Source organism: Phasianus colchicus, chromosome 2 (assembly GCF_987193195.1).
Source record: "Phasianus colchicus chromosome 2, bPhaCol1.hap1.1, whole genome shotgun sequence".
Lineage (NCBI taxonomy): Eukaryota > Metazoa > Chordata > Aves > Galliformes > Phasianidae > Phasianus > Phasianus colchicus.
In genome coordinates this window covers 21,646,612-21,670,430 of record NC_143437.1, presented here as the reverse complement: position 1 = coordinate 21,670,430, position 23,819 = coordinate 21,646,612, and the positions used below count along the sequence as shown (strand labels likewise).

The 23,819-nt window shown below is 43.3% G+C and overlaps 2 protein-coding genes across 8 annotated transcripts in view; one reads left to right on the top strand and one right to left on the bottom strand.

Annotated features, from left to right (window-relative positions):
* Positions 1-9,488, bottom strand: part of NSL1 (NSL1 component of MIS12 kinetochore complex) — a 13,883-nt gene extending 4,395 nt beyond the window's left edge. For 2 of the 3 annotated variants that reach the window (XM_031595532.2, XM_031595542.2), the window contains exons 1-4: positions 9,234-9,488; positions 8,444-8,525; positions 5,192-5,322; positions 2,576-2,630 (exon numbers count right to left, since the gene is read on the bottom strand). In XM_031595532.2, the coding sequence (XP_031451392.1) occupies positions 2,576-2,630; positions 5,192-5,322; positions 8,444-8,525; positions 9,234-9,488 (523 nt within the window). The remainder of the gene's footprint in view (positions 1-2,575; positions 2,631-5,191; positions 5,323-8,443; positions 8,526-9,233) is intronic. The other variant, XM_031595552.2, reaches the window with a different exon arrangement.
* On the top strand, positions 9,454-23,819 carry TATDN3 (TatD DNase domain containing 3). 5 transcript variants are annotated; one of them, XM_090135064.1, is made up of 11 exons: positions 9,454-9,543; positions 9,632-9,664; positions 9,737-9,810; positions 9,929-10,013; positions 11,610-11,672; positions 12,749-12,858; positions 13,333-13,388; positions 13,619-13,731; positions 14,914-14,994; positions 17,763-17,805; positions 17,916-23,819. In XM_090135064.1, exons 1-10 carry the CDS (start codon positions 9,487-9,489, stop codon positions 17,796-17,798), a joined length of 708 nt encoding a protein of 235 aa, XP_089991190.1. In that variant the 5' UTR covers positions 9,454-9,486; the 3' UTR covers positions 17,799-17,805; positions 17,916-23,819. The 5 variants fall into 5 exon arrangements, with proteins under 5 accessions (XP_089991190.1, XP_031451438.2, XP_031451428.2 ...); XM_031595578.2 differs by having other exon boundaries at positions 17,763-23,819; XM_031595568.2 differs by lacking the exons at positions 17,763-17,805; positions 17,916-23,819 and adding an exon at positions 15,373-15,741 and having other exon boundaries at positions 14,917-14,994.

Here is a 23,819-nt window from a genome sequence, read left to right as displayed (position 1 = left end):
CTTTCCAAAACATAGGGAAATGAAAAGAGGAAATGAAAGGTATTGAGTAATCTAAACATTTTTTGTTTCTGGCCGCTGTACTTGCTAAACTGGGATACATAAACTTCCCAAATACTACATAATACTAATATTCAGCACAAACTCTATGCTGTCTTGACTGAGGCTTTGCTGTTACCTAACATGAAAAGGTAAGGCCATAGTGCAAGCTCTTACTAGCTTGTGAGTACTTAATTCTTAAGAGGAGAGCATAGAATTACACACTAGAAACCAAAAGAAATGCAGACATGAAGTGACACTCTTTGTTGCTCCTATTAGCTGCTTTGCTGCACAGGCTGGCACTTCTGGAAGCAACATCTCCTGTTTACAAAGAGGAAATGATGCCTAGAGTGAAGCCAGATCAGCAGAGTGAGAGTTGGAAGCCTGAGCCTTGCTTCTCAAACTTAATTTAACACCTCTGCTTGTTACACCAGCTTTACAGCATGCAAAGTAATACATAGAGAGTTCTCTCACCATGTTTGTCCACTTAAAACAGCATTGGTATGAACACTGCTCCAAAAGTAATGTCTCCTATTTATGATGTTGGCCTGCGATGTCAGAGGCAGATGTTGGTGGTATGGCAGTAGAGATTGAACCTTCCCACTGACATCCCATTGCATGTCATTGCTATGAGACAGATGGCAGCAGAAGAGCAGTCTGACAAAATGGCATCTGACATGGGAGTGCGTATCAAGCAAAGGTGTGTCACTGAATTCCTCCATGCAGAAAAAAATTGGCATCCATTGACATTCATCAGTGTTTGCTGAATGTTGATGGAGACCAGACAGTGGATGTGAGCACAGTGAGGAAGTGGATGGTGCATTTCAGAAGAGGTGACACCAACCTGAAATACAAGCCATGTTCTGGACAACCATGCACAGCTGTCACACCATGAAATGAAGAGCGCCTAGATCAGCTCATCCACACAAATTGTTGGATTATAACTGGAGAATAGAATATAACTGTTCGAAGCTGACTATCAGCTTCAATGCATTGGATATGATGGTGGCAACATTGGAATATCACAAATTCTGCACCAAGTGCGTCTCATGAATGCCTACACAAGAACACCCTATGCAAGTTTGTCAGAACCTACTGAATTTGCAATATAAGTCTGAAGGTGACAGTTTCCAGGATCACATCATTACCAGTGACATCATGTCATCACCTTGAGTTGGAGTCAAAACATCAATCTATGGAGCAGCGACACGTGACTTCCCCAGCAAAGAGAAAGGTTAAGATGCAGCCCTCAGTGTGTAAAGTGATGAGCACTGTCTTTTGAGATAGGAAAAGAGTGATCCTTCTGGATTTCCTGGAATCCGGATAAAACCATCAACTCTGGTGACTACATCCTGATGCTGACTAAGCCAAAAGATTGAACTTCCAGAGCCGGGACAGGGAAGAGAGCAACCTTTCTCTTGCAACACAATAAAACCAGGCCCTATATCAATCTGGAAGTCATGGAGTACACTGCCAAATCTTAACTGGTCTGTCCTACCACACACACCATATAGTTCAGATTTCTGACTTCCGTCCGTTTGGGCCAATGAAAGATGGACTGCATGGGCAACATTTTCCTAGCAATGACACTGTCATAGTAGCTGTGAAACAGTGGGTTACTTCCATGGGTGCAGTTTTTTACCAGTGCACATTCAGGCTCTTGTTCAACACTGGCTAAAATGCATAGCTAACGCTGGTGGCTGTTGAAAAATACTGTTTTGTAGCTAAGAATTTACTCTATCAAATAGAGTTAACGTGCCCTTTGTATGTTACAATTTGCATGGAAACAATTATGAGGCATTATTTATGGAGCAACCTACATAAATTCTGTCATTTTTCAGTACATAAAAATAGGCAAGGCATTTTTTTAGGGCAGCTACAGAAAAAGCACTTCCTATTCTACTATTGCAAAATACACATCACCTTATACAAATGCCTCAGAACAAGGAATAACCTTTCAAAAGCATGCAGCAAACTTATGATATCTTTCACAGTTTTATATAAGCAGATTAAAATTTGATACATGCTTTACAAGTAAGGAGAGTCAACCCTATCAGCAGTGAGTACCACAGGACAGCTTTCAATTCCCCGAGGAAGCTGTCTGATTAGGAAGAGAGACTGAAGCATTTCTAGTATTTATATAGGAAGGAACACAAGAATGGCCAAAGTATAATGTCAGCGGTCCATCTAGTTCCGCATCTTGCCTCCAACCAGTGGTAAAGAGGTGAGAATAGAGGGTGAAGAGAGGTAAGAGAAAGTGAATATTTGACATTTTCTTCTCCGTGCCCTCATAGTGGCATCTTCTGCCTTTAAGCACAGCATATAACAGCAGAGAGCATTCAGAACAAGAGAAATGCATACAGATTAATAAGCTAATGCAGCAATACTTCAATTATAAAAAACTTCCAACTATTTTAGTTAATTTAGTCAATAAAGTTAAATAAATTTAAAGAAATAAAACTTCTTAAACGTTTGTTGCTAGGCAGTAAGGAAGGCAGTGTTCCCTCAGTACTGCTGCACTCCCCTGAGAAATCCTTACCTTGAGAAGGCTGTGATTTAATCTCTTCTGGCGTTACGACAGGCTGGTAGAGCTTCTGCAAATTCAAAACAGAAAAAATCTGAAACGCTCCCTTGCTTTAACAGATATCTAATGCATACATTGCAGCATAATGGAGACAGGCTAATAGAAGGAGATGATGGTGGAATTATTTAGATAGAGTGTATTAGATGTTTAGTTTATAGATACTCAACTACTAGAAAGAATGTTCTGATTAACATAAGTTCTTTGAGAACACGTCTCCAGAATCTCCTTTAGTTTATGGAATTCTAATTATTAAAGTATGAGAATTTCTAAATTAAAATCCAGATGTTCTGGAAGAACCATTACCATCTGCTGAACAACCGAGGAAAAAGAACAGCTCTGTCTCCTAAGGAACCATTCACAAAAACAGAAGAAGGTCAGCTGCAGAATAAAGGAGTCTGAGAAGCATCCTAAGCAAGTCATCTGCTTTAGGATTCAGGCGGAACATAGCTCTCCTTTTCCAAACAATCAAAAGGTCTTGCTAAATCTTGGTGTTATGCAATAGCAAATTTTCATAGAATTGCAGAATATCCTGAGTTGGAAGGGATCCACATGGATCATGGAGCGCAGCTCCTGGCTCCACACAGGACCACCCAAAATTCAAACCCTATGTCTGAGAGCACTGTCTGAACACTGAGATGAGCGTGGGTCACACTGCTTCTCTTTTATCGCATGCAATATTTGTGCACAGTGCTGATACACCCAAGACTTCTCTCTTCCAGGCTGAACAGTCCCATCACACCAATGACTCATCACTGGACTTCTTTCAATTTGTGCACATCTTCCTCACACTGAGGAGCCCAGAGCTGCACTCAGTACTTCTGATGCGTCTCCTCAGGACTGAGAAGAGGGAAAGAATCACACCCTCAGCCCGCTGGTAGCGCTCTTCCTAACTCATTTCAAGAGGCTGTTGGCTTCTTTTGCCACAAGGGTGCGTTTCTGGCTCACGGTCAGCTCGTCAGTCAGGGCCTGTATGGCAAAGCTGCTTTCCAGCTGTGGGGAAACCTGGCCTGGTGCATGTGCTTATTTCTCCTCCCAACATTATCTTTTGCTGAGCTTCATGAATTTCCTGTCAGCCCATTTCCCCAGCATATCCAGGTCCCTCTGAATAGCAGCACAACCACGCAATGTATCAGTCCTGGTTTTGTGCTGTCTACAAACTTAGTGAGGGTACACTCTATCCTATCAAACAGGTTACTGATGAAGATGTTAAGCAGTACTGCTCCCAGCATCAGCCTCTGGGGTACACTTGCCTCCAGGTAGACTTCACACTGCTGATCACAACTCCTGAGGTCTGCATTTTGGTCAGTTTGTAATCTGCCTCACTGTATAGTTATCTGGTGCCCTTGCAATGACATCACTTGTAGGCACATCCCATCAAGACTCATAGATTCAACGCATCTCCTGTTTCTTTAAATGTCCCTAACTTGACACTCTTCTACCATTCCCTCAAGTTACGTTTTCCTTGTTTGACTGTTTCCCACAGGTCTTGGGAGCCTATGGCTCTTGCAGGCAAATCTTACCAGGAAAGACAAAGGCAAAGAAGGGACTAAATCTCTTGCCTTTTCCACGTGCTTTGTCATCAGTCCCATTCAGAAAGGGAGAGCATTTTCCCTAGTCCTCTTCTTTCTTCATCTGTTCATATCTTCAGTCTGTTCACAAACGTGCTCACACAGAAATGGCTCAAACAATGTACCATAGTCCAGATACCCCTGTCTTTTACTCCTAAAGATTCACGTTTTTTTTTTTTTTCCTCCAAAATCATATAATAAAGCATCTATCATTAAGCCATTAACCTGCCAGAAAACCAAGATGGTTTAAGAATGTATTCAAAAGTTGGACACTTAAAAAACATACTTCAGGAGATGGGTAGAAGTTCACAGCTCTTTAGGGTAGCAAAGTAAGAGAAAGAAAACTGATGTCTAGTTAACCTGCAAGTAAGCAAAAAGGAGTCCTAATGTAACTGCAGAAAAGAAACTTAGCAACTAGGAACATGACTGGGCTGCCTAATGCCAATGATTACTTTACATTCAGTGTCAAAAAAAAATGAAATTGATGAACCTATTCATAATCCACACTACCTTTTTTCTTTCCTTACTGAAAGTACTCAGTGTAGTTATTGGCTCAACAGAAGTACTTGGGAAAAACTTAGACATCTTTTAAATAAAAGCCAAATACTACATGTAGTAATATATATGCCTGCATGTATTGTAACACTTAGTACTTCAACCAGCCTTCAGATAAGAACTTTAGAAACCTGAATTTTACAAGATAAATAGGGGTGAAACTGACTCGTAAAGCACAAATCATCATGTGGGAAAAAATGTGCCTCAGTAATTTGCTTAACTGTAACACAGGCCCAATTCATTTGTAGTCACAGCAGCTTGTAATAACCCTTATTTTACTGGAGAACAAGCTAATGCAAATTCACGCAAGGAAAAAATTTCATTATATGAGAAAATCAAATGCAACTGTGGGAAGAAATTTAAAGGTCACCATTTGATGATTTGTTCCTTCAAATTACACACATCAGCAACTATAAGCAAAGCTTTTCTGAACATCTGTGTTACTCACCAACATCTCTTGCTCTGCTTTCATGGTCTGGATAGCATGCACCAGTATCTTCTTAGGCCACTGCTTACGTTTGGTTGCTGTCTCTACTATCAGTTCATCAAGCTGATCTTCAAGAATTTTGATGTTGGCACCTAAGCATGGCAAGCATGCAACAAAGTTATTGTAATGATACTCCTACCTACAATGTTTCTTTTCCTTGAGACCTGAACAATTCTATGATTCTCAGTGAAGATAAATACATCTGTCCTGGATCTCCTAGTGGGAAAAAAAATCGCCAGTGCTCTAAGCATTCGGAATCCAAGACAAAAGACTCACAAAGAAGTGGTTACCTTTCAGCTAACTTGTTTTTCAATTGAAGGAAACAATGCAAACTGTTGCAAGAAAAGTTATTTGATCTGTTTAATTTTGTGTAATTTATGAGCACTGAACAAGATGCAGCTGTCCAAGCAGTAATCTGAAGGCTAACTGACTTTGTATCATATAGAACACAGACATACATTTTAATCATTAAATCAATCCATACATTTTTGATAACATGTACCACCACCTTAAAGAAACCTTGTTCCCAGAAATACTCTGTATGCACCTCATGAGGAGGCAGAAAAGCAAAATTAAGTCTGCTTTCAAACTCTGATGCCAAAGACACTGCATCTCATAGGAGCCAATTTCACAGCCTTCTTTTCCAATTAAGATTAAGTTAAATGTGTAGAACATGACTGAAATATTTTGACTTCTGTTACTGTACTACAAGACTCAGCTTCTCCAAGACTGCAGTTAAACTTGACATTTTTAAAGCTTAATACACTGTTTTATAAGTGCTTTCAGCAATTGGAGAAATGAATGCCTGCACTTTCCTGATGTCGCAAGCCATCATTACAGACCATAAAAATTATGAGTTATGGAAGAAAACAGAATTAACAGCGCAATGTTATACTCTAATCTTGCATAACTGAGAGTGCATAATTCTATATTCTTTCATTTGCACATCTATATTTTTTTTTCCATCAGTGAAGGCTTAAAACTTAAAAAATTATAAAGAAAGACCAACAGTGGTCTTTCTTTATAATTTTTACATTTAATTTTGAAATTTTCTTAGAATTTACATTCACAGTTTCCAGTAATGTTGAACACAATTTGCAAGCCATGCATTATTGTCAATCTAGTGGAAACAAGTGGATTTTGAGCACCCTCTCTTGGTCAAGCAGTGCAGAATCAGGTGATGATTAACCTCAGAAAGTTAAAAACAAGTTTTGAGAGTTGGTGGGATTCTTTATTTTTTTAGACTTGCCATTAAAAAGAGTATGTGAGCTTTGGCATTCTAGATCTCCATCTACAGCTGCAGAAGCTTCCAGACAAAAACCAGGGTGCCATTACTACATTGCCAACTCAATATATCTGTGTTTTTGGCTTCACAGAACTGCAAAAATCAAGTTGCAGGCAAAGAAAAATCTATCACTAACATAGGCAAGCAAACATTTTGTGCACAAATTGTCTTTGGACACCAGATTACCAAGAGTCTCCCCTGTTATTATTAAAAAGGCAATAATTATACTGTATATACTACCTCTAAATATATGATTATGTAGCAATAATAAGCACTTTGCATATTAAATGGTAGCAACAGACATACTATTTGATCTCTTGGTAGAGATGAGCTGTTGGTCAGTGTCACCCATACAAAATCACTCAGCCTGCAAGGGTTCTCAGGTCTCTTCTGACTCAAGCCTCCTGCTCAGAGTGAGGTCTAGGGGGAGGTATCTGGGCCCAGGCCAGGAAAGTTGGAACTAGAGAGTCTTAAGTCCCTTCTGACCCAAACAATTTTGTGGTTCCAAATAATCATTTATCTGGACCTGCTGACCAGACTTCTGTTGAAAAAGTATGCTACAGTGGTTCACTGTTTGCTCACCTGGACCCCCTAGGTACTTTTCATCCTGTACCACCACAGGATGTTACCTCTTCCCAAGTTTTGGGTTTTGCTGTTTGTCCTTGTCGAGTTTCATGAGATTCCCACAGATGCATTTCTCCACCCTGTTTATATTTCCCTGAATATCCTCAGGGACAGGACTCATTCAGTGTATCCCACTCTAGTTGATGCCACCTACAAATTGGATAAAGGCCCCTTCTGCCTTCTCCTTCACATCACAGAAAAAGTCTTTAAACCTCCCAGGTCCCAGAAGGATCTCTGCCTGTAATCAAGGTAAAAGAACAAGCCATTGAGTGTAACCCTCTGAGCTCAATGATCCAGCCAGCATTTCCACCTACGTAGACTATTCCACCTTTGCTTGGATAACGGCAGAACACCAAGAGGCTTGGCATCTGGAGTACATGATGTATGAGAAGCATGCAGAAACTTGTTCAACATAAAGAAAGATACAGGAGATCTGTTATCCTTGTCTAGTTAAAGGGTGGTTCTAGAGAGGATGGAGGCAGGCTCTTCTCAAAGGTGTGCAGCTTAAGGACTAGAGGTAACAGATATGGTGCAGTAAAGGAAATTCCAGTAGCCACAAGGAGGAGAATTTCACCATCTGAACAATCAACCAGTAACTGCCCAGAGTAGAGCTGAAGCCTCCACACTTGGATCCATCTTACTGCTTCATTCTAGCTTTAAAAATAGATCAGCAGGCCCTAGTCCATCAGATTTTGTATACTCTCTTTACTCCTATGAGAAAAATTACTGAAGTGGAACATGCACTTTCCCAACCTGAATTAAAAATTATGTTTTGGAGTAGCAACTTTCTAAAAGCTTTCTGCAGACTTTCTAGCAAGACAGCTGCCATTAAAATTAGTTAAACCTTAGTTTTTTCCCATGTCAATATCAGATGTTGTGGGTGTTTCTAAACTACTTTTCTCTAGTAAAGAACAGATCCTTTCAAGTTATTTAGGTGCCATAATAGTGATAGCTAAAATTGTGCCTATCTGTAAGCACCTTGCTGTAGGCATCAACCAGAACAGTGCTCCTTCTAATAAAACTGTCTTCCCTTTTGTTTTGTCACAGATACTTGTTGCTATACCTTTTAGTTGCTTTTCCCTTACAGTGCTCTGCAAGAACCATGTTCCTGCCATGCAGTACTTCAGTTTTTTATACAGACGCAGCCAAGCTTGAGTTCCACCTCACCTGCTTCATGAGTGTCATTGTTCACACAGCTACTAGAGGAAGAAGTGCCCAATTAAAAAAATACCACATCTAAAAAAACCCCAAATATATAAACACATGAAAAATGAAAGACAGACCATATGAAAGACCATACATACTGTTTGGTTCAGAGTCGGCTGATGTCTCTGCCCAGGGCTGCCCATTGATGGTAACATTCTCTCTCACTGCTGCCTCAAAGTTCTGCAAGAGATGCATAGGCTGGAAAAGTTATGCTTTAGACACACATGTGCAACATCAGCACATAGGACCCTTCCTGTATGACTGCCTGGCTTGGCAGGCAAGAATCATGGAATCCTTAAGATTGTGAAGCTCCAACCATCAACCTGGCACTGCCAACCAAGTCCAGCACTACGCCACATCCCTCAGTGCCACGTCCACGTGTTTCTTAAATATCTCCAGGGAGGGGGACTCCAACACTTCCCTGAAGGCCCGTTCCAATGCGTGACAGCTCTTCCTATGAATAAATTCTTCCCGACATCCAATCTAAACCTCCTCAGCACAGTTTGAGGCTGTTTCCTAACATACTATCACTTATCACCTTGAACACGATGATATTTAAGGTCTTTTCCAATCTGAGTGATTCTATACTCACTCGCGGTGTCACCGGCTCCCTCCTCGCTGCAGCCTCCTTTCAGGCAACTGTAGAGCACTGAGGTCTCCCTTCAGTCTCCCCTCCTCCAGACTAAAACTTCCTCCAGACCAAACGGCCCCAGTTTCCTCAGCCACTCCCCAGCTCCTGTTTTCTGGCCCTTCACCAGCTTCTTTGCTCTGCTCGGGACACCGCGTACCGTACTTGAGCGACAGCCCCGCCCCAGCACCCCGGGCAACGCCGCTCTACCGAGCCGTAGCGGCCAGCCCCAGCCGCGCCGCGGGGTCCCGGTGCCGTACCCAGATCGCGTCATCCTCGGCTGCGGCGCCGCCCGGCTGCCCCCGCGCCAGGTCCCGCAGGAAGGGCGCGCACAGCCCCACCACCTCGTCCAGGCCGCGCCGCGAGCAGCAACGCACCCGCGCGTCCCGCCGCTCGGGCGGCCCGGCCGCCATTTCCCGCCTCCTCCGAACCGAAAATGCCGGCCCGGAAGCACAACCCGCCGCTCCCCCGCCCCTTCCCTCTCGAGGCCGCGGCCGGGCGCGGGGCGTCGGCATGGCGGCGGGGCCGGTGGACTGTCACTGCCACCTCTCCGCGCCCTGCTTCCAGCCGGTGAGGCGCCGCGGGGCGGGCAGGCGGGCAGGCGGGCGGGGAGCGGAGCGGCGCGGCCCGGCGCTGAGGCGCTGCGTGTGTCTTGCAGGACGTGGCGGCCGTGGTGCGGGCGGCCCGGCAGGTGAGGCGCGGCCCGCGGCCCCGCAGGTGCGGCGCGCGGCGCGGCCTTCAGCGCTGTTTGTGGCCGTGACAGGCGGCGGTGGCGGCGCTGGTGACGGTGACCGAGCAGGCGGGGGAGTTCCGCGGCGTGCTGGAGCTGTCCGACAGGTGCGAGCCGACGGCCTGGCGTCCGCGTCCGGGCGGGGCTGTGGCCGTGCTGCCCGCCTCGCTGCTCGGTCGGCCTTCGGTTCCACGTCAGGCTGGCTTGGGCTGCGCTCTGTTCTAGGTTCCCAGGGTTCGTGCTGCCGTGTCTGGGCGTTCACCCCGTGCAGGAGGTTTCTCCTGAAGAGCAACGCAGCGTTACTTTGAAGGTAAATTAGTGGCGGGTAGCCTGGTGCAGCTGTGATGTGCTGCTGTGTGGACGTGTCTGAGGGACGGGGTGCCGTACAGAGACCTGGACAGGCTGAGCAGAGGGCACGGGACAACCTCATGAGGTTTAACAAATCCAAGTTGTAAGGTCTTGCACCTGGGTCGTGGCAACCCCCGCTGTCAGTACAAGCTGGGGGCTGTAAGAGTGGAGCACAGCTGTGTCAAAAAGGACCTGGGGGCACCGGTGGATGGCAAGCTGGACAAGAGTCAGCAGGGTGCCCTCCCAGCCCAGATAGCCAACCGGATCCTGGGCTGCACCAAAAGAAGCACAGCCAGCAGTGTGAGGGAGGTGATCCTGCCCCTCTGCTCTGGCTGGTGAGACCTCACCTGGAGCACTGTGTCCACATGTAGAGTCCTCAGTACAGGAGAGACATGGACCTGTTGGAGTGCATCCAGAGGAGGACCACAAAAATGATCCAAGGAATGTAATAGCTCTCATACAAGAACAGGCTGAGAGAGCTGGGGCCGTTCAGAACAGAGAAAAGAAGGCTCCAGGGAGACTTGAGAGCGGCTTTTCAGTATCTAGAGGGCAGCTGTAAGAAAGAAGGATACAGAATCTTTCTTAGGGTCTGTTGTGTTAGGACAGGGGGGCTTGGTTTTAAACTAAGAGAGGAGTTTTGTATTGAGATTGGATATAAGGAAGGACAGGATGACCTTTGAGAGTCCCTTCCAACTCAAACAGTTCTGTGATTCTATGCTATGGCTGTGCTGGAGATGCAGGGAGCTGTTCTGGTCTGCCTGATTTCAGTTAGTTGTGTTTCTGTGAAGTGGAGGATGCAGCAGACCAAACCCCAGGGCCTCTAGCATAGCATCTGCCTGTGTGACTTCAGCAGCACTGAGAGCCATCTGGCCTCAGTAGTGATGCTGATGGAAAGCAGTTCTAAAAAATCCCAAGTGAACAGTTTGCTTACAGTGAGCAGAATGCATCTTGTTTGCAGATGGCCCTTTGTTAGCGTGGGACTGGGAGAATACCAGTTTGTGCTCTTAGTCTGGGGAGCTTGGAGAACTGTCTGCAGCCACGTAACATGACCAGACTATGGGCTTTGTTACTACTTCTGGTCCTATGGAAAGTTCACCTCGAAAGGAGGGGTCTTTGAGTAAAGCAGGAAAATCCTGCAGGTCTTTGAAATACCACTGATGGCTCAACTTCCAGTAATAGCAAGTTTAAGGTACAAAATTTAAGAGGAGTAAAGGGAAGGGCTGATGGTACAAAGTTGGGAGAAGTGGCAGACACAGCAGAAGGCTGTGCTGCCGCTCAGCAAGACCTGGGCATGCTAGAGAGTAGGGTAGAGGGGAACCTGATGAGGTTCAACAAGTGCAAGTGTAGGGTCCTGCGCCTATGGGGGAATAACTGTATGCATAAGTACAGGTTAGGGGCTGACCTGCTGGAAAGCAGTTCTGCAAATAAATCTGGGGGTCTTGGTTGGCCGTGAGCCAGCAGTGTGCCCCTGTGGCCAGGAAATCCAAACTAATCACAACTCTGCATTTATAAAGCTTCCACCTCATAAGGTCAGTGAGGATTGCTTTTGTTCTTGCAGGATCTGGATGCAGCATTGCCACTTATAGAACTCTACAAAGATAAGTTGGTGGCAATTGGAGAAGTAAGTAGAATTCCAAAATGGGTTCAAATGTATATGGCTTTGGCAGCATCTGCCACCAGAGTTACAAAAACTTAGTGAATGCTTGGCTTTGTATATGTGATAAATATTGCTGGTGGTTTGAAAAAAACCCACATCTAATTTGTAATTCTCTTAATGTGCTCTCCTTTGTAGATTTGCCCAAATCCCTGTTTTCCTTCATTATGTTGTTATTAGGAAATGGTTACCCTTGTTCAGGTCCTTCCTCCCTTCTGCAACACAGTTAGGCCAACCTAACTGTTTCAGTATGCCTTGGTGATTTACATAAGTCCCTTTTTCTTGTGATCCCTTGTCTGTCTCTATTCATACAATGTCTATTATATTATATTCCCTTATAAACAAACAGAAGCTTGAGAACTTTAGGGTAGAGTCTGTCCCTTTGGTATGTTGGTAGCAGAGGGGTGTGTGGCTGGTTCTGCACTTGCTGGAGGAAAGGCAATTGTTGAGAGAACTTGGCTAAACTTGTCATGTGTGGAGCCAGGAGTTGAACTCAATGATCCTTATGGGTCTCTTCCAACTCAGGATGTTCTGTAATTCTGTTTTGTTCCTGTACTTTAACCAGGTTTTCGGTTTGTATAACAGTGAATTTGGCTTCTTTGACGAAGTTTAAATTCTGCTTGAATGTATTTAGATAAAAAAAACCCTATAAAATTAATGGGTAATTTTTTGCTAGAGATAGGACTAAGTTACAGGTTCAAGTCTGGAATTCAACTTAGGTTGGAGATCCAGCTTTGAGATTTTATCTGAAATAATATTTAATAGTATATAAAAACTCAGAAAACTGCTTACAGATTAAAATGCTAAATACAGTCGCTGCCCTCAAATTCTTTCATAATTGAAAGTCTTATCTTGAGAATGAATACCTTTCTAAATTAAGCTACAGTGTGGCTACAGCCTTTTTAATTGCCATCTTTCATAAATATGTTTTGGAATACCTTACAAGTTTGAAACTTTTTTTTTTTTCTTTTTCTCTCTATGCTATTGTGATTTAGTCAAGCATTAGACCTGTACGATTTCTCACTTTTGTTCTTGTACCATAGGTTGGATTAGATTTCACTCCCAGATTTGCCAGCACGGATGAACAGAAGGAAGAACAAAGACAGGTTCTGATCAAGCAGGTTGAGTTAGCAAGAAAACTGGATTTGCCTTTGTAAGTTTTACTAATAGGAGAGTTTTTACAGAGGTTACTGAGATCTGGAATAGTTGCCAGGATTTATAATTACCAAGAGCCTCCCGAACTTACATGGCTTAAACTGGTATTAGTGTCCTGATCGTCTCCAGCTTGAGATGTAATTACTAAATTTTGCCCATGAATACAGTGGAGTTCTCTAGCCTGTCCTCACAGTGTTGTTGCTAAATATTCACTGTGGCTAAAATGATTTAAATACACATCTCTAGACTTTTTTCCTGGTAAAAGTGCTAACACAGATTGTTTTCTTCCCAACATGCTGTTGGTTCATTGCAGCCTACTCTAGAGAGCCTGCTTTAGCAGGGAACTGGACTAGATGACCTACAGGTGTCCCTTCCAACTGCTATGATTCTGTGATTTATGTTTACTGAAAAATAAATATAGATACTGTTGCTTAATTTCCTAATGTCAGGGCTCTCTCTCTTTCCTTTGCAGAAATGTTCACTCCCGCTCAGCTGGAAGACCAACCATTAATCTCTTAAAGGAGCAAGGTATGTTTCTAATGCATTTTTTCCCTTCTTATTTTTTGCCAACAGAATTTCATAGAATAGTTTCTTCAGTTTTGTAATGCTTTCCTATCATTTTGTGCCCAAGAAACTTGTGAAGAGCAGTGCAGAGATTCTGTATTCACTCTTTGGTGGGGTTGAGGTCCAGTTTGAAGCTGACATTATGAACATGCTGTAAACACTGCTAATAAATTGATTTGTTTCTTTTCTCCAAGGTGCTTCAAAGGTGTTGCTTCATGCATTTGATGGGAAGCCATCTGTAGCCATGGAAGGGGTGAAAGCTGGATACTTCTTCTCCATTCCTCCTTCCATTATAAGGAGTGATCAGGTAATGTTTGAAGGGGATCACTCCTGCTCAGTGCTTGGGGGCTACAGGTGATAGTTGGCAGCTTAACGTGTTGGCAAACGTTACATTTTAACTGTGCAGCTCAAAGGAATGCTTGGTTGTTTGGTTGTTTTTCATTAAGTCTGTATAGTGTAAAAGACAATCACAGACATATGATTATAATCATTTGATGCTTTTTGATAGAAGATCCTGCTTTCAGTTAAATTTGCCTTTTTACTTTGGCTGTGTTTCTCTCTGGGACTTCTGCCATAGCTGGACATTTGGGGGAGAAATTTTGGCTAAAACAAATAAGCTAACAGCTATACAATTCCTGAGAAGCAAGCATTAAGAAAATGAGCGGTTTTTTTCTCTCATTTTATTGTGTTCTGATGAACTTTTGTGTGGAAACTTTTGATACAATAATGTTTTAGAGTAGGGAGATGATGTATGGAAAAGGACTAGTTTCTGTCTCAGTGCTATGGCACTTTTTGTTCAAAACGAAATCTCCTTACAATTGGCTAAGTTACAGGTCTTTGAAAAATGCTGATTAGTCTGGCATGATGCTCAAAGCAGCACTGGCCAGTTTCAGCCCTCGACTCAGTGAAATGCTGCTTCTGTTTCTACTCTGGGCTGCTGCAAACTATGCTGACTTCTCAGGTAGCAGTCTGTTTCCATCCTGCACCATCATCATTTTCTGTAATAAGCTCAGGAAATGTCCGACAAGAAAAGGCATCAGTCAAATGGGAAGGTTGTGAGGGATGGATATGGTTGAGGATGAGGGCAGGAAGCTGCAGAAAGGAGAGCAAACTGGAGCTGAGTGGTAAAAGCAGAAAGGGGAAAAAATATATTAAAATGCTGTATATACAGGAAAGTAGTAGATTAAAATTGCATTGACATCTAATTCTGTGCAATATAATCACATTTGATAAATAAAAAATCCAGTATTCAGGTAAGAGTGCTTCAGATGTTTAGAGCCACGAAAAATGGCATAATCCTTTTTTAAAGGGACATCTTGAGCAGTTCCTGGTATTCTTGCTGCTATTCTGAATTTGCTGATAGTATACTGACAGTGGCATCAGTCTTTGAACATTGCTTTTAAATGCAGAACTTACCTTTATATCTCACATTTTTTCCCACAAGTCTAAGTGCATAAAACATTTAGCAGTTCTCTTTATTGTCTTCAAGAAGCAGAAACTTGTGAAGGTGTTACCTCTGGAAAGTATATGCTTGGAAACTGACTCTCCTGCTTTGGGGCCTGAAAAACAGGTAAATGATGAGGGGTTTTCTATGTTTGTATATCCACAATGACTCCTTGTGGAGGTTAGTTGCTAGCATGGGAGAGAGGAGGAGTGTAGGCGTTGACAAGGGATGAAGGAGATTGCCAGGTGGAAATTTTGAAATGTACAATTCAGAGAAATAGCTATAGAGGTAACTTCCCAGTCTGAAGCTGGGAAAGAAAAAGAAATTCCAGAAAGGGTCAAAGGGGAAAATGATTCAAGGACAATAGATACCTGTAATTTCTCTACCATGGATAGGTACAGTGTGACTGAAGATGTGTCAGGAAGTACTGTATATGAAGCACATGCCATCTGGAGGGATCTGTTATTTGGTCTGTTTGATTTTTATTTTATTTTTTTAATCCAGGTGAGAAATGAACCAAAAAATGTTTACATTGCTGCAGAATATATTGCTAAAATTAAAGGAATTCCAGTTGAAGAAGTTATAGAAGTGACGACACAGAATGCGCTGAAAGTATTCCCCAAACTTCGTAACTTTCTTCAGGTATAGACTTAGAAACTGATGTTGCTGAAACTATTGGTTATGACATAATAAATAAAACCAACACATATCTTGGCCTTAAGAGAAGTTTTGCTATCAGACGGAAAAAGAAGTGAGCACAGTGTTGTACAGATACAAGTTACAATGATTATACTAAGTTCATCAGAGATCTTCCGTGTACAAGGTTATTGGCTTTTAAATGTGATAAAGTTATGTTGTTCTTCATTCCACTGACTGGAAGTCACTTGTCTGTGGCCCCACGTGTGTGTTATGTTAGCTCCACTAGGACCTGCTTGAAAACCCCAGCAGGATGCCCTATTCTGAATTCGTCAGAGGTCTGCCTTTCTGTGGGTTGCATGAGAAGGAGAGATAATATTGTCTTGATTGGCATATCAGGTTACTAGCAGTAAATACCTTAGAGCTGAGTACTTCTGCCTTAGGTCAGGAAGAAGGGTTTTGTTTTGTTTTTTATTTGCTGTTTTGAGGATTCAGATGGAGAAGGTGTCAGCTGTCCAGTAAAATAGAAATGGGAGCAAAACCTTGTGATATAAGGCATACCCACACCATGATATTCTGCTGTTTATCCAGAATTACTTTATCAAATTTAAATATTTTTTCTAAGCAGTCTTGCAGCACACAACAAAACTTGAAGAATTAGTCTATGTTACATTGTGCATGCAGATCAGCACTGCCTGAATCTCCTGAAGCTTTGACCCAGAGTAGTTAGGGCCATTTGTTATACAGGCACCAGTTCTACTGAATTAGTGAATGATGCAGTTTGCCTCCAGGTGGTGCTAGGGAACAGGTGTGCAATAGTCTTAAATTATGTGATATTAATGATTATGTTGTCACAGGAGATGCTAGCAGGTGATAACAGGCTACCTTGCATGTGCTTCATTCTGACTGTGAATGCAATCATGTATAGAGAAGGATGAGAAGCTGTACCAGCTCTGGGGTACTATTTGTTTGGCTTTGCTAGCCCTGCAGCTGGCACTGGGGGCAGCAGGCTCTGGAAATAACCTTGTTTCTTTGCACAGGAGATCAGCTTTTCTGTGTGTGGCAAGGAGATCAAGCACATGTGTGCTGAATGCTATTGCAGCCAGTGTGGTTGTTGGGATGAGTCCTGTCCCCTCCCTGTGTAGCATGGGGCACTGGAGTAACCAGGAGTGTGCTGAGGGACAGATTCAGTGCAAATTCAGCTGGATATCAAGTTGAGCTTTCAGGAATCGTGAGGGGAAATGAGAGAGAGCTCAGAACCAGTGGAGATGCAGCTTTCCTGTTCCGTCATGCCTTTAGCTTGTTGGGCCAGTGGCAGCCCCAGCGAGCTCTCACAGCACTCCAGGAGCAGAGCAGTGCTTGGGTGTCCCCAGCTTTGTGTCTGTGAAAAGCAGGCCACAGAAATATTAAATGAGCTGCACAGTGGCTCCTGAGGTTGGCAGCAACATGAAGAATGGTCAGTTCTGAGCTCTATCCTCAACCATCATTCTCCTCTTGGATACTCCCAACAGCAGACCTGGTAGTATGGTTTTTCTGGTCTGTCTTGCAGGCTCTATGGGGAGTGATAGAAAAATGAAGAAAGGCTTGTGATTTTTTTGTAAAAAATAGTGCCTTCAGGGTGCCTCATTCATTATTCAGCGCTCAGTCTTTGGTGCAGCTCTGGTGGGTACAGCTTCTGCTGGAAGAAAACCCCTGTGTCACTTGGTGCTTTCCAAATTTAAAAGACAGCACACAGATGGGCATGAGGAACTCCCACGTGTATAGGGTTACAGTGAATGCATCGCTCGGTACAAGACACACATCATGAGGAGGATGCAGGCTGATAGTAGTAATGTGAACGTACTTTCCACAGACTGAGCTTGCAGTTCATTTCTGGAGGGCTGCAGGTGCAGCAACCTCACAGGGCCCTTCTGAAACTTCCCGTGAAGGACTGCTTCTGCCAAATACTGGGGCAAACTGTGAGGATAAGTAGTTTTTCAAGATTTTAACGTGGGAACAAGTGAGGAGATGACAATAAGGCCAAGCAGATAATATGTGTTATCTTGTTACTCATTGTGATAAGAGTTTGAACAAATTGACTAAAGGTGTTTGCTGGAGGTGCTTTCAGCTGGTTCCTATGCAATGCATAGATAGGCTCTTTAGAAGCAGGAACAGTAAATAATTGGTTGGAAATGTAAGTTTTATCACTAATGAGCTTCTGCTTTTGTTTTTTGTTTTTTTTTCATTAATGCTGACTGCGGCCTTTGTTTCCATTGCAGAGCAGGAAAATGAATTTAAGAAAGTTACTGGCTTAGCAGAAAGGTTTGTTGTCCTTTTCTTTGCTTTCTTATGCAATTTAAAAAGACAATTGGAATCAAAAAGTTACAGGCTGCCACAGCACCTCATTGTCTCAGTGCTTTCCTTTCCAGCAGGTGGTTATCCTTCCCTTTGTGCCCCAACACTGGTTTTCCATGGACATGAGCTCCCTTCCTGCCCTGAGTGCTAGCCATCTTTTGTGCCCCCATAATGCTGTGAGTCATGGAACTGTGAAAAATAATGGTGGAGAGAAAAAAAACACTGAGGCACTAGGACATGCAGCCCACTCTATCTAGAGCTGTTCCTTGCGGCACTGCGATGGGTTACACTTGGGTTTTGTCTCCTTTAATGTTAGGAGGGCATGTTAAGATCTTGGGTCTATTTTGCTGTGCCAGGGCTGTGTGTTAAAGCTGATGCTTGGCTCCTTATCAGCCCAGCCTCAGCACAGATCAGGCAGTGTCCCTGTGTTAACAGAAGAGAACACATTGCATAAGCAGCACAGAGATTTTCTTTCCAAGGGATTGGGACCTCCACACCATGGCAGCCCCACTCTCCTGTGTGTGTGCCCTGTGATGCTCCCATCGCAGCCCTGCAGTCCCACCCCACTCCCAGCTGCTTCATTCCCAGCTCCCCATGCCTTTCCCTCGTACCTGCTGTGGTACTACCCTGTGGGATCAGACCTCCTTGCACTACACTGCCATGGCTGGGAAACTAGAGGGCTGGGGGTTATCTGGCAGGAAGGCCTGTCCTTGTGATGTGCGCTGTTGGAAAGGGCAGCTTTGAAGTTTGTTGGCCCAGGCTTGTTGCTATAAATACACAGAGAGAGCACTTTTGAGCTCAGAGTCTTTCTGGACACACAACAAAGAAGAAGGAAACGAACAAAGAGAGCACAGTGGGAAGAAGTTAAATGGAGCACCATGTGGGGAGCTTCCATCAAAGCACCCCTGGATAACTTCCCTTCTGTTTTGGGGTCACTGTTCCTGCCTGAGGAGCTCCGAGTGGAAGCCGAGCTTTGTGCTAGCGCCATGTAACCTGCACATGTGGATGTCAGTGCCCTCTGAAAACATCCACTGCCAATCTATGTATGTATGTGGGACTTTATCCAAAGAGGTTCCTTGTATCAGGGTGTTCAGACTTGGGGATGAGGCATCTGCACAAAGCACACGTTCACACACACAGTAAGCCAAAGCAAGCGTTTAAATATTTTACCGCATACGCAGTGATCCACTAAGAGATCCCAGGACAATGAGCCAGCACATCTCAGATTGGATGTAAGGTACCTTACGGGCTTTCCATCCTGTCTCCCCATGGAGACCCCATGTTATGGTTCTTAACTGTTTTTCATTAGTACCTGTACTGTCTTCTTGGTAATAACCAGGTTGTACTTACCTGATGGGACCGCTCAGATTTATACATGTAATAGTCCCAGTTTTATCCCAGGCTGCATGACACAGCAGAGGAAAGGTCCTCATTGAAGAGAGAAAAGATAGAGGGCTGCTTTCTCTCTGTGGGACTTTGCCAGTGATCTTGTAATGCATGGCTGTACCACCCAGCATACCTCTGGGCTACTTGTTCTTAGAAAACCCCATCTGGACTCCAGCTTTCAGCCCTCAGTAGGTGATTTAGAATGGAGGAGGGAGGATGAGAGAGAGGTACAAATCTTGTTCTTGTGTAGATCTCTTACTGCATTAACACCCATAGCTTAGTTGTTCTATTTTTGTGTAGACTGACAAACCTTTGGAAACAGATTGTTGTAAGGAAGATCTGTATCTGTTTGAAAGCCCTTTTTCTGTTGTAGATAGCAGTTCTCTACCCAGTGGGTCAGTATTTAGGAAAAAACACCAGTTACCACCACCAACAAAAAGCTTGATTTCATAAATATGAACCTCAGGAATGCCAAATTTCTCTTGTTTTTGTATGTGACTGTGTTACTGTAAATAAGCATGCTGTGTGCAGTTCATACGTGTGGGGAAGGGTCACAGCTATACCTACACAGGTGCCCAGAGCACTAACAATAAAAAAAAAATGAAATCTAGTACAGCATTTCTAAAGATTCTCTTAAACTTCAGATAGATGCAAATAGGAGCAAGAAGGAAATAGCATCTCGCCTGTGGTGACCAGCAGAAAATCGATATTTGGAGAAAATCAGAGATCACAATTGCTTTGCCATGTGCTGTCCACGTGATCTGGCCATAAAGCCACTCTGAGTGAGCGAGAGGGTGGTTCGGGATGGAGGTGTCCTCGTACGGCTTACTGCTAACTATTACATGTATACCCTTTGGACCTGGCATAACAGCTGCAAAAGTGGGGCTGGATAATGACCATCCAGCCATAGGAGCCTGATCAGAACAGCATCAGGAGTGAGTCAGTAGAAAGGGAGATGTGAAAATACCTTTACACCTGACTTCTGATGTGACTGATGCTGCTAAAAGTGTTAAAAAAAAATAGAGATCAGGATCTGTAGAAAGGTACAGCTGTCCATGTTCGGTCTGGAAAATCACTGCAGGATAGTGCTCTTCTCCTGGAGTATTTAAGTAATTAAGATAAGAACAATGAACTTGCTCAGTGACACACTCTGCTTTTTGAAGGCATGGGTTTACATTGAGCAAAAATGTGTGTTCTCATTCAGCCAGCAAATGATTGCTTCCCTTGAGGGGGAAGGTCAGTATTGCTCCTCGTTTTATTTAGCAGTGTGCAGGATGCAGGCTTAGGCACAAGTTTGGAACTGATCACTGACATGTCTGTGTACCCACTGCCTGCTAACAGACTGGTGCCTGCATCTCTGCCTGGACATGTGGCTCTGTGCTCAGGAAGCTCTCCAGAACTGGGCTGGTGGTGCTGCTTGGTGTTGGTCTGGTACCAATGTAATCACAATGTGTGAACCTTTACTATTCTCCTGGAACGGGACCTACGTGGCTGTTATCTTTACTTTTCTTCCAGCCATTACGAGGCACGATCAGGGTATCTGTCCTTGCAGAGTTCCTGGAAGCCGTTTCAGCACGCTATAATTAGATTGCATTAGGCTTGGCCTTCTGCTTTATCTTCCCGCTATCGTTCTCCGATATCTGAATCAATGCAGAAGGAGAAGTGATTGATGGGAGGCTGTGGGTGACCAAGGGTGACTTACATGCCATGGAAAGTATCAGTGATGTCCGTGCTCCTTGCAGACCTGTTTTCGTTTGGGGTGAAAATGAGATGCTGGGATTTGAGCAAGGCCTCATGTAGCAGCTTGGAGCTGAGCCTTCCACAGGCTGTTGTTTTTAAGTGCTTTTTTAGGAGGCTGAACTTCTTCACCTTCGCTGCTGCCCAATGAAATACTGCTGCTTCTAGCACCCAGACATTTACCCTGGGAAAAGCTGTACTACCGTGAGTGTTACTGACTGTGCAGTGAGGAAGAAAAGGAGGTGACGGTGAGCAGGCACCTGGGTATGTTGCTAAGCATGGTGCACCTAAGCCACCAGCCCACCTGGAGCTGACCAGGGTGTTCTTTCACCAGTGTGTTCAAGTAACCTATGGCTTTTCATGAGCTCTGTGAATCTGCTTGCTGACATCCAACACAGCTTTTGTCCTGTGCATAGCTCCAAGGAGCCCAAGTTCATACTGCCTGTGAAGAGAAGTAAGCAATCAAAAGTTATTTAAATAACTGAAGTTATTTTCTCTTCATGCCTCTCCTAGGGCTTCTAAAAGCTGCCAGCCATTTGTACCATCTGAGGTCTTAAGGGACATAAATGCTCTGTTTAGCCTGTATTTGCAGTTCATTGGAAATACAGGATTATCTCCAGAAGCTTAAACAGTCTGAATGCCACTCTGGCGGATCTGGTTCCTGTTTTGAATGTTGCTATATTGATTTCTGTAGTGAGATTGACCTTGTCATGTGCTGTTCTGCCTTGTTTTGTTTTCTTAACAGCACCAGAAATTAATTAAACAGATTCCATGTAGGAGAATGGATCCAAACAGTGGGTGCTTCCCTTGGTCCAAACAAATAGGTTCAGTCAAAAACAGGTAGATCAATCCCCTTAGTTAAGCCCCTTTAAAACTGTCTGCCTGTATTCTCTGAAAACTTAATGCACTGAAAAGCCTTAGTGTAATGTAACACAGTATTTTCTTTTTTACTGGCCTGGTCTTGTTATTTCGTATGAGAAGAGCCACGAGGTTTTGAAAAGATAAATAATTTGTAAATCAGCGTGTCACTTTCTGGCTGAGATTATGTGATAACTGCTCCAGTAAAGCATGCCAGCGAATGCATTTATCGACACCTTGGAGAACACCAAATTATCTCCCCCATAGTAAAAGGGAAGAGAACTTTCCCTGAGATGTTCTGGCTTTGCGGCTAATTTGAAACAGTCTGAATCTTGCTGGGTGTACTATAAAGATTGCTGTCTGAAGGGGTCTTTGAAGAATGCTTGCAGTGCTTTCCCAACAAAGGAGCAGAAAAGGTCCCTTTTGGTGTCGGATGGCTGAGTTCCTGTTCAAGTGATGTAGGCTGCAGGAATGTTATTGCATTTTCCATAATGTGCTATCACAGCCAGGGGCCTGGGCAGGCATTGTTTTTTTTTAATTCAAGTCTACACAAAAAAAATCCCTCTGATTTTTAGTTATGCTGAGGTCAGCCAACATCTTCCCTATGGAATAGATGTAGGCCATTAAAAAACATGGCTCTCTTCCTGCTGATAACTTCTTCAGAGAGAAATTGGGAACTTCAAGCTGTTAGTAAATATTTGGGTTTCCTCAGTAGTAAGAGTAACAACATTTCTCAAGATCGGGTGAGCAATCTGTCTTTATAGTACATTTCCATACTTGGCTCTTAGTAGATCCAAATCCACAATTCCCTTCCATCTAATTTTTCAAGAGTGTGCACGTGGTTGCGATGAAGTAGGTGGTAAAAGAGAGTCATGAAACTGAAGTCCTGTTATGGTGTTTTTTCACAAGTATAGCATTATAGCACATTAAATTGCTGCAGCTCTCAAGTTATCTGAGACCTCCTAGAAGTGAAGGTGATGTTTTATCCTTATTCCTTTGAATGATGCTTTCATTGGCCAGTTGTTCAACATCCTACCAAAGCTGTCAGACACTTGGCATTTTTTTCTTAATGTTAACATGGCTTTTCTAATCACTTCTGTCCCCCAGTCTTTTGCTAACTGAGGCTGATGTCATTTGATCTCTCTCACAAAAGAACATGAGATTGAGACTGTTATTGTGCATTGCTGCAGAGAACAGAGTACTAGGGGAAGAGTTTGTGCAGTCACAACAAAAAATGCTTTGAGGCTCTTCCCAAAAGTTAACCACCGTTTGGATGAATGAGTACTTGTTGAAAATGAGAATGTTCCTTACAGGCAACCCTCTACATCTCATGATTTTTATTAATTGTTGTGAACATGGGCAGTTTGTTGTTGTTTACTGTTTATAAAGGATTCAAATGGAGGTTACACTTTTTGTAATAGATGAAGAAGCTCTTATCCATGGTGAATAAGAACCCAACACATTTAACCTACTGGATTTGTTCACTTTATCTATCTATCTATCTATCTATCTATCTATCTATCTATCTATTTTAAACACAAATTCTCTGTATGTAACATTTTTTCCCCACTTACTTTGCTTGGAAACTCAGGAGAAAAATTCTGTTACATATAACAGACTGACAGCTGACTACAAAAGGAAAACCAGATGGCAGCACAACAGAAGCACCAGATGTACATTTCTCCATCTTTTGTGTGGATGGAGACATCTCAGAATGCTGATCTCTAATATTATTTACAGAAGAGTACCCTGCTCACTTATCACTCCCCATGTTTCAAAATTGAGAACTTTTCTCTGATGCTTAAGTAAATGTGTGCCTGCCAGTATAAAAAAGTTGTGTAAAGGTAACAGACAAACATCCCTGCTATGGGCAGTTATGTTCAAAAATTAAGGTGCCCAGACAAGCACCTGGAGTTAATCTATGAGCAACTTCAATTAAGTGCTTTGTATTGCAGATGCTCATTCTGTGAGAGAGATTAAGGCTTTATGTTATGGGGAGA

Excerpts from the sequence above, each read along its gene's own strand:
- TATDN3 (XM_031595559.2), top strand. The coding sequence starts at position 9,487 with ATGGCGGCGGGGCCGGTGGACTGTCACTGCCACCTCTCCGCGCCCTGC. Across the intron at positions 11,673-12,748 it reads AGTTGGTGGCAATTGGAGAA|GTTGGATTAGATTTCACTCC; the intron begins GTAAGTAGAATT and ends CTTGTACCATAG. Across the intron at positions 14,995-15,372 it reads CTTTGGGGCCTGAAAAACAG|GTGAGAAATGAACCAAAAAA; the intron begins GTAAATGATGAG and ends TTTTTAATCCAG.